This window comes from Salminus brasiliensis, chromosome 2, assembly GCF_030463535.1.
Source record: "Salminus brasiliensis chromosome 2, fSalBra1.hap2, whole genome shotgun sequence".
Classification (NCBI taxonomy): Eukaryota; Metazoa; Chordata; class Actinopteri; order Characiformes; family Bryconidae; genus Salminus; species Salminus brasiliensis.
This window is the reverse complement of record NC_132879.1, coordinates 48,637,436-48,647,010: the sequence shown is the minus strand read 5'-3', so window position 1 is coordinate 48,647,010 and position 9,575 is coordinate 48,637,436. Positions and strand designations below refer to the sequence as shown.

At 42.7% G+C, this 9,575-nt stretch overlaps 1 protein-coding gene across 1 annotated transcript; it reads right to left on the bottom strand.

The window, feature by feature from the left end:
• Positions 1–5,159: 5,159 nt before the first annotated feature.
• Positions 5,160–7,575, bottom strand: LOC140549704 (testis-specific serine/threonine-protein kinase 6-like). The gene is made up of 3 exons (XM_072673454.1): positions 6,770–7,575; positions 5,322–5,815; positions 5,160–5,188 (listed from the first exon to the last, which is right to left on the bottom strand). Exons 1-3 carry the CDS (start codon positions 7,573–7,575, stop codon positions 5,160–5,162), a joined length of 1,329 nt encoding a protein of 442 aa, XP_072529555.1.
• Between the last annotated feature and the right edge of the window lie 2,000 nt (positions 7,576–9,575).

The following is a 9,575-nucleotide window of genomic DNA, read 5'->3' as shown; positions in this document are numbered from 1 at the left end:
TATGTAAAATCCTGTATTATTTCTCCAGGTTTATCAGGCTAAATTTAGTGCAAAGTGCAAAATAAATGTAGAAGTAAAATAATTACACATTTATTTGTTTGTTTATTTATAAATTACACATATGAATGAACATGGATATCCATCCAAATGTTGCTAAAAATAGTGGATTTAATTATTAGTCCAGAAACATTTTCTTAGACAATTACCTTTGATGTCTTGCCACACTGCATACAGTGGGTGTTGCAGGCAAATGTAGTACACCTTGCCACTGTGGTTATATCTGTATTTTGGAGGATTTATGTATCACATTTTATTTAAACACAATCAAACATTTATTTTGCAGGGCAGAGGGAGTACTATTATTCAAGTGGCCTCTCCTATAGCCTCACTATGCAGGATATATCATATAAGAATCATCGCAGCTGTCTAGGTATTTTATTATATCTGTGATGCCACATTAAGAAACGTAGCTAGCAATGCCTGACTGAGTTTGTGGAATTAGGCATAAAGTTGGATCACAAACCTGTACACCTACCACTGCACACTATTGCACTTGGGTTGTGCTGACCTTTGGGAATTCCCCACATGTGGGAATCTCAACTGCATGATTTCTGGTAGTGGTGGGACTGTGTTTAAATATTATATTATAAAATATTATAAAAAGATACATTCAAAATAAAATTAGAAATAACAATAAAGACATTAATTAAAAAATAATAATTTAGGGCAGTGGTTCAATATCTAGGCTTGGCAAGCTGCCACCCTGCTCCCCGGGCGCCCACCGCTCCGGCCACATGTGCTCACTTTCCCTGTGTGTGTTTGTGTCCAACACAAATGATAATATGCTTGTCTTGTCTTTTCTTATTAGTTCTGCCCACAACGCAGGTCGTTTTACACCGTCAGTCTTCTCTGCATTTGCCTCCAAAAGATGGGCAAATAACTTCACCGGAAATTTGACTGAATAAGTCATTTAGCCACTATGCTAACAGTAGAAGACTATTGAATAAAAAACTAAAGTCTGACACTATCTCACATCTAAAGACAATATTTAGAAGATGATTGATGTTTTATATGATTATTTGTCATTTCCGTATTATTTTAACTGTTGATTTCACGAGGCCAGCCCGCAGTCTCCTCCACGTCTCACCCACGTTCCTGTAGCGCCTTTGCTGCTTCCTGTTTGGTGCTGGAGAGAGCTCACCTACTGGTCATTCACAATGTCCACCTCACAGTTTGCACGAGACAAGACTAAAACACCTAATATTAATGATATTAAACACGATTGATTTTATCGGGACATCAAGATGAGACACGTGATTTATTTCTGACAGTGGAAATTTGCCTGCGACAGTCGAGTCGCACAGACGGTAATATAGAAACTTCAGCTGCAGTTCAGCTGTTTGACCACTAGATGGTAGACTGCCTCCTTTAATAGAGTGGGTTGTGTACTCAGTCAGTAACAGGATCAAGACCCATATTAATCAAACTGCTCAGAGTAGGAATGCTGATCTGGGATCAGTTTATGCCTTTTACACTGCAATTAATAAGACTACATGGACTGATGAGACCTGGAGGAAGATCAGTTCTGTTACACTGGAGGCCTTTTTATTGCATTATGTGCTGCAGGGCTGAGCCTGATACTATATACAGACTACAGCTGAAGTCACAAGTGTGTGTGTGAGAGAGAGAGAGAGAGAGAGAGAGAGACACTCATTCTAAAGGGAGGGAAATTAAACAGCCCTAAGTCCACCAGAATATCCCTCATCCTCACTTTATTAAAGAAAAAAACACTCACAGAATGCCAAAGTGTCACTCAGAGGCCCTGCCATGTGCAAACATGAGCATTTGCCAGTGTGAGTGTGTGTGTGATCCGTATTTGTATGTGCCAGGGTGTGTTTGCATAGATTTGTCGACTCACAACTCAAAGAGCTCTTAAGTCCCTCTGAGTCACACACAGCAGCCCTAAGGATTCTGGGTAAAAAAAGGAGATTCAGGTCAGCCTGAAGACAAATGAGTCTCCCCCACACTGTGTCTTACTATCTCTCTCTCTCTCTCTCCCTCTCTCTCTCTCTCTCTCAGCAACATAAAGCTGGTCTTACCTTACAGAGCTGAGACCTGGGAACTGCTGGGTCCACTATGAAAAGTATCCAGGTATTTATTAACACCTGTACTAGAGGAATTCTTTGGATTCACTGGCCAGGCAGAATCAGCAATGAAGAACTGTGGTGGTGAAAATGACAGCAGCCAGCAGAAGAAGAGATCCTCCTAAGACACTGGTGATGGATAGGCCTGATGGCATAGCTGTGGTTTTCATCTACAGATTTGAGAAGGGTGGTGCAATTCTGGAATTATTTTGTGTAAAGTTTTGGCTAAAGAACTTCAGATGCCAATTAAGAATCGTCCTGTCATTCCATGTGGCAACTGGACCCAATGAAGGAGGTGGATGTAGGCCAGATAAATGTTTGCTATGTGGTCAACTAGTTTATCCTGCCTGAGCTGACCAGGCTGCTTTTTCCCCAGCAGGGTTTTGATCTCCTTGCAGCAGCACTGCTCCCAGTACAGAACCTGATGCATCTGTCTGCAGCACCAGGGTTACGCAGAACCGCTTTGGCGCTCACCTCGCCTCGTCCTTTTTCTACTTCTACCACTAAACTATACAAAATATTTATTCTACAGCGTTACAGTTTTGATTTGACTCATGTTACTATTATTATTATTATTATTATTATTATTATTATCATCATCATCATCATTATTTCTATTATTTCTAATAAAAAACATCCAGAACACATCAGTAATGCAGAACAACTCTTTTTCATGCTGAAAAACAAACACATGACCTCATGAGCTTTATTAATACATCTTTATTAGTAATTTGAGTTTTATTAAATCATTCTATTAGTTTAATTAATTGTTTGTTTATTAATAATTCACTTGAAGGAGACTGTCTCATCCAATAGCACGGGGCCAATAAGAGGGAAAAAATGACATACCTTGAAGCTGAACCTTATCATCCTCTTCGTACTTACCCACATATTCCAGTTCAGGGCCACACTGGCAAAAGGGCAAACTTACAAGCTCAGGCATCCTTGTCCCCTGCAAGTTCCACCAGCTCTGACTGGGGGATCCCGAGGCGTTCCCAGGCCAGCCGGGAGATTTAATTCCTCCAGCGGCTCAGGGGCCTTCCTCGAGGTCTACTCCCAGTTGGTTGCACCCAGTAAACCTGGAGGGAGGTAACTGGGGGCATCTGTATCAGATGCCAGGACCATGTAAGCTGGCTTCCCTCAATGCAAAGGAGCAGTGGCCTTCTTTCGAGCCTCAGGCGGATAATGCAGCTCTTCATTCTTTTGTGAAGAGCGAGGGGAATACCACCATGGTCTCAGAATTGAAAGTGCTGATTCTCATATAATCCCTTTTACACTCAGCTGCAAACCAGTCAAATGCACGCTGGAGGTCCCCGCAAGTAGAAGCCAGCATGGTAGCATCATCTGCAAACAGTAGAGATGTAACCCTGTGGCCCCTCTGCCAGAAACCTACCTGCCCATGGCTATGTCTTGCTATCCTGTCAGTGAATATCACAAACAGGAGCGGACACAAGGCACAGCCCTGACAGTCCAACGGCAACACTGAACAAGCTTGATTTAGTGCTGAGAATACGGACACAGCTCTCACACTGAGAGTACAAGTACTGCACGGCTCGCGTCAACGACCCCGGCGCCCCATACTCCCAAAGCACTTCCTACAAAATGTCCCTTGGGGATCACGGTCATAAGCCTATTCTATGTCTACAAAACACATGTAAAATGGAGTGGCGAACTTCCATTTCCCCTGTCAACATTCTGAGAGAAATTGAAGAGCTGGCCCACCAGGACAGAATCTGCATTGCTTCTCTTGAATCTGAGGTTTAACTCTGGGGTGCTTTGGGTCCTCCTGTGCACTACCCTGGCAGGAACTTTCCCAGGGAGGTTACAAAGTATGATGCCTCAACAGCACACACTCTCTGGTCCACTTTCTAGAAAATGAGGACCGCCATCTGGGTTTACCAGTCCGAAGGCACTGCTTCTGAGGTTCATGCAACCTTAACCAGAACAGCCACGAGCCTTCAGCAACTCTGGGTGAATCTTGTCCACTCCTGGTGCCTGGCTGTGCCACTGAGGAGCTAAGTGACTTAGGCTAGAGAGATGGATTCTGACTCCCCGGTAGCCTCCAGCCCTACCTCCTGGAAAGAAGGCATGTTCCTCATGTCTAGGAGTTCCTCAAAGTGTTCTATCCAGCACCCAGCAAGATGCTCAGCTGCCCACAGTAAAGCTCTGAGAAAAGATGGGGCAGCGAGCCCTCTTCCCCCTCTGAGCTGTCAGAGTGCTTTCCAGAACGTCCTTGTGGCCACCCCAAAGTCATTCTCCATGGCCTTTCCAAACTTCTCCCATGCCTGGATTTTGCCTATTCTACCTTTTTGCCTGCCTGAAACCCATCAGTGGAATCGTGGCAGCCTCCCTCGCTGTAGGTGATCAGCAACAGTTTATTTGGTTGCCGCCATAAGTACCAACAAGTCAAGCCAAATTAATTTGGATTTGTTTACAACCTGAAATATTGAAATAACCCCAAGTGAGCAAGCCAAAGGCGACAGTGGCAAGGAAAAACTCCCTCAAAGCTGGAGGAAGAAACCTTGGGAGGAACCAAGACTCACTCAGGGGACCCATCCTCCTCTGGTCAAAACCTATAACTAAACTAATAAATGGTGTAGAGTTGGTACATTATGGTCACCAGGGGCCGTGCTGGATGTCTACAAGGGGCAACCCTTTTTCTTCTTCAGGATCTGTTGGAGAAAATGAGAAAAAAATGAGACCTGCAACTGCAACATTTCACACATCTTACAATGGATTTTATGGTATAAAATGTGGGACTGTCATGATCACTAAACTCACATACCTTAAATCGCAGGAATTTCTGCCTTTTGGGTCTCTGCTTCGCTGTGGGCTGTGGGAGAACAGCTTCTGTCTCCACCACTGACCCACGGAGCAGTACACCTGGAGTCTCCTCAAGTCTCTGCTTGGAAACCAAACAAACAGGAGCTTCTGTAGATGCAGCAGGATGACGAGCATCTTGCTTGGAAGCAGAGGAGGAGTTGCGCACCGCAGAGTTCATTCGGAATAACTTCCTCATCCTCCTCTGAAGACAGCGGGAGGCTCTGAGAATCGGTGCTACAATGTAAGCACTAGCTGCTCTTTCAACTGCAGCACAAAGTGGACTGCAGCTGACACAGCCGTGCTCCTCCCCCACAGTCTCTACAGTTCGGCAAGTCAGACTTGCACCAGCTCTACTGTTGTCGTTGTCCAGCTCAGGCATCAGAGACTCGCTTCTGATACCTTGAGACGTGAGCACGTCTTCCTCTCTGCTCAAAGAGGAAGACTGAGACTTTTCCTCTAGCGACTGCTGAGCACTGAAGAACACCAGCCCATCTTCAGAGTTCGAAGATGACTTAGTGTCCACCTCATTGCTCAAACATGAAGATTGAGGCTCTTCCTCTAGCGACTGCTGAGCGCTAAAGAACACCAGCCCATCTTCGGAGCTAGAAGATGATGTACTCTCTACCTTACCACTCAAAGGGGAAGACTGAGACCCTTCCTTTATCGATTGCTGAGAGTTGGACAACTCCAGCCCATCCTCAGAGGTAGAAGATGACACACTGTCTACCTCACTGCGCAACACTGAAGAAGATTGAGGATCTTTTTCTATTGCCTGGGTGACATCTTGACGAAGACTACCTTCCCCATTCTGATCCTCAACGGCTACCACAGTGAACCTCCCAATAACTCTGGAGACAGTCCAGAGGCAAAGGGGAAATAAACGTATGGTTAGTGAGCTAATACTCTATTTAACCTCTTTACAGAACAGCTCTTTAGTCTGAGTGACCTATACTTAGCAACACAGGCATGATATTACAGAGGATTTTAATCATTACTTTACTGTTAGATGTTTCCTAAAGGACAATCACTCTGCTAGTAAATTCACATACTTCATATTAGACTAAAAAGTGCTACAGAATTTCAGGTTGGATTGTAGTCCTGAATCCTACCTTGCTGCAGAGGAACGAGGTGCGGTAGTTTTTCCACTGCCAGAGGAATGTGTCCCTTTGGATGGAATGACGTCCTTCTTTACCTGATGTGTAAAAGAGAGTGGCATTATAGATTATATACAGACACTTCACATTTACTGATTAATCTTACTTTCTGATAGAAATTACTGAACATGACCTGAAAGAAAACTTCAATGTTCTTAGGAAAAGTAACAGTTTGCCAAACAATCTAACTAGGCATCGCCAGCAGTTGTTGAGCACTAAACAATGCATGCTAGCCCCTCTTCAGAGGTAGAAGATGATGTACTGGTTACAGTTGTGGTGATGGGAACCATGCAGCCATTTGTTTAATATCTAGAACCTACTTAACCACACAACGTCCTGCATGTCTCCCTCCATCGCCACAATTTTCTCAAACTAAAGTACTAAAGTACTAAAGAATTCTTTTCTAATGCTTGAGAAAATGGGTGTATTGGGAGATGTGTTTTAAGACTTACGTTCTTCCTCTTCCATAGTGCCTGGAGGAAAGGGAAAGACACCAAATTCCTCATAGCTGGAAACTGGAGCTGCAAACCCAGTTGCCTGGAGCTGTGTAATCAAACATTGAATGGAAATGAATAAATATCAAAATAAATTACAGAATAAAATGTAAATCTTCTATATATGAGTATACATACACAATTGTTTACTTACTGTTCCTGATCTGACTGCAGCCAAGGGTGCTGCACCACCTCTGTCACCCAAGGCCGAGTGGAAGGATCATACTGCAACATATAGGCGATGATGGACTGACAGGACATCTCCACTCCGATACACGTTGGAAACTTCAAGGCTTTGCACTGGAGTTTGCGGTCACCGTAGGCTCTGAACGGCATGAGCCCAACGACCATAATGTAGAGAATTACACCAAGACTCCACACGTCACTCTTTTTGGGATCATACGGCGTACGGTTAAGAACCTCAGGTGCAGCGTACTCCGGAGAGCCACAGAATGTCTCACTTAGTTTAGGGAAACCTCTCGAAAAGCGGCTAAAACCAAAGTCGCTCAGTTTGACCTGGTCATCTGCAGTTAGAAGAACATTCTCACACTTGAGGTCCCTGTGGACAATGTCCTGCTGGTGCAGATACACCATGGCACTGAGGAGCTGTGAAAACCACGTTTTGGCCTGGCTGCCGCTGAGGCGGTGAAGCTCCAAGATCTTTTGAAAGAGATCTGTTACGGCGACCTCCATCACGATGAAGACTTGTCCATTAGTCATCTCAAAAACATCATGCACCTGAATAATGTGAGGGTGCTTTACTTGTCTGAGGATGGCAAGTTCCCGTGGCAGGAACTTGGAGACAACGTCAGGTGTCATCCGCCTGCGGTCCATTATTTTAATGGCCACGTTTTTGGGGTGCTTTTTTGATGTGGCCAACTTAACCATGCCATAATTCCCCTTACCGATGTTGTCAATCACCTCATAGCCTAATCTATTCAGGACTTTTTTGGTCTGCATTGTGTTTTCTGTAGATGGAAGGTAGAACTGAAAGTTAGAATTACGATTCAGGTTCTTCAAAACAGCAGTTCTAATATACGTTTTAGAGTTTCATTAATCTTGGTTGATCTAATCAGAATAAACATTCCTGAGATGATTGAGAGTCGGCAAATCAGCAGGATCATTTAGTAAGACTGTTGGAGGGAAGGGAAAGAATATAGCTGCACGAGGCGATTACGGGGTTCAAGCACGAGCAACTCGTTGGGGCCTAATGAGGTTTGGACGCCTGAGGCCTAATGAGACCTCTCAGAGAATTTTTAAAAGACAAAAATAATTGATAAGGAGTAAGAGTTGAATGGAAAGTCTCCGTATGTTATAATTGGTTGCAAATTCAGCTGCGCTACCGCTGTAATTCCAACTCTACTAAAGATAAAAATTACCCTCGATTACCCAGCCGTGGGTGAATGTTGCTGTGCCCACTGGTTGCCTCAGCAACATATGCCTCTAACTGGCTCCTTTCTACCCTGTCTGCACCTCACTTAACTCCGCCTCCACATGCTACTCTTTAATTGGGCTTGATTTGACCCTCTGATGATGGAGCTTTGTGCTCACAACACAGAAGCCTTTAATGTGGGACATGAAAGCCAGTGCCTAGAACTTTGCACCCAACTTTGCATCTTCTTTTGGGCTTGGGCATTTTGTACTGTGCTGTTGTGATAGGTAATCAATCAATAGTACTTACCTTGTCCTGTGTGGCAGAGAAACCAGGTTTCTTATCTAGAACTTGTGTGTGGTTCTAGATAACATGGCTCTAGATAAGAGCGTCACTCTAACAAAGTCAATATGAGAACGCAGGAATGAAGTGTCTCATGAGCTGCTGAATCCTGACTGAGCCAAAGAGGGAAAACCTGCCCTTTTATAGGCTCTGTGATGTCATCGGTATGACCTCACAATGGAGAGGTGGCCTGTGAATGGTGGATCTGGGTGATCTGGGACTTGGCTAAAACCTTTATGTAATGACTTCTGATTATGTTTTAGAAAAGAAGGGACACAGAATCACTAAATGAGACTATAATATTAATTATTAATTATTTTTAGTATATTTGTATTATTATTAATTGTATTTATTTATTTTTATATTTATTATTTTCTAAATTATTTTTTATTTTAACATTAAATTAAAAAATAAAACAATTACACAAAATTACATTTAACAACAATATTATGAAATATACTATTATTTATTCATATATACTATGTGTAATGAATGATATGAGAAAGTTTCTTATTTTTTAAACGATGAAAAAAAATATATGATGAAAAGACTGATGTTGGGCACCGAGTGGCCTCGGTTTCAGCCATTCCTGTTTTCAGTTTTGACTCTGAATCGACTACAAAAAAGTGTTGACTGATTTCGTTCTAGCAGTTTCGACTAAAATACTGGTTAAAGGCGAGAATTAGACCATTGCAGGATAAAGAGAGTGTAGCGGTTTTCTATTTAAAGCATTTCTAAACTTAAAGCTGAAATTTTCAGTGTAGTTTTCACACACAGTGGTAAAAGTATTAGATCCTTGAGGAACTTTTGGAGGTTCTCCAGTTTGAAACTGTGGAGGAACCTTCAAGAAAAGATTTTTTTTTGAAGAAAAGGGTCTTTTAAAGGTTCCTCAAAGCACCTTAAGAGGTTCCTCCACAGTTTTAATCTGGAGAACCTTCAAACTTTCCTTGAGGATATTATACTTGTACAGTATACACATTGTATCCATATGCTGCTTAAAGTCCATTAAATCCATTACATTACTGTTTGAGGGAATGTCAACATGCCGATTAAAATCCCCCCGTGACGAGAATCCTGTCATAACTGGTACCTATGACTGACAACAGTTCTGAAAATTCACCAATGAAGCTAGCTAACCTAATATTCTAATAGTGAGTGTAAAACAGGAAATGAACATTTAAGATGTAACATTATTAAAATTTCTGATTACTTTTAATGTGAGATTGATTATTATACCCGATATACC

Coding starts and splice junctions, on each gene's coding strand:
- LOC140549704 (XM_072673454.1), bottom strand. CDS start 7,575: ATGCAGACCAAAAAAGTCCTGAATAGATTAGGCTATGAGGTGATTGAC. Junction 5,816..6,769: donor CTGCAGTCAGATCAGGAACA/GTAAGTAAACAA, acceptor GACTGTCTCCAG/AGTTATTGGGAGGTTCACTG. Junction 5,189..5,321: donor TGAGCTGGACAACGACAACA/GTAGAGCTGGTG, acceptor ACCGATTCTCAG/AGCCTCCCGCTGTCTTCAGA.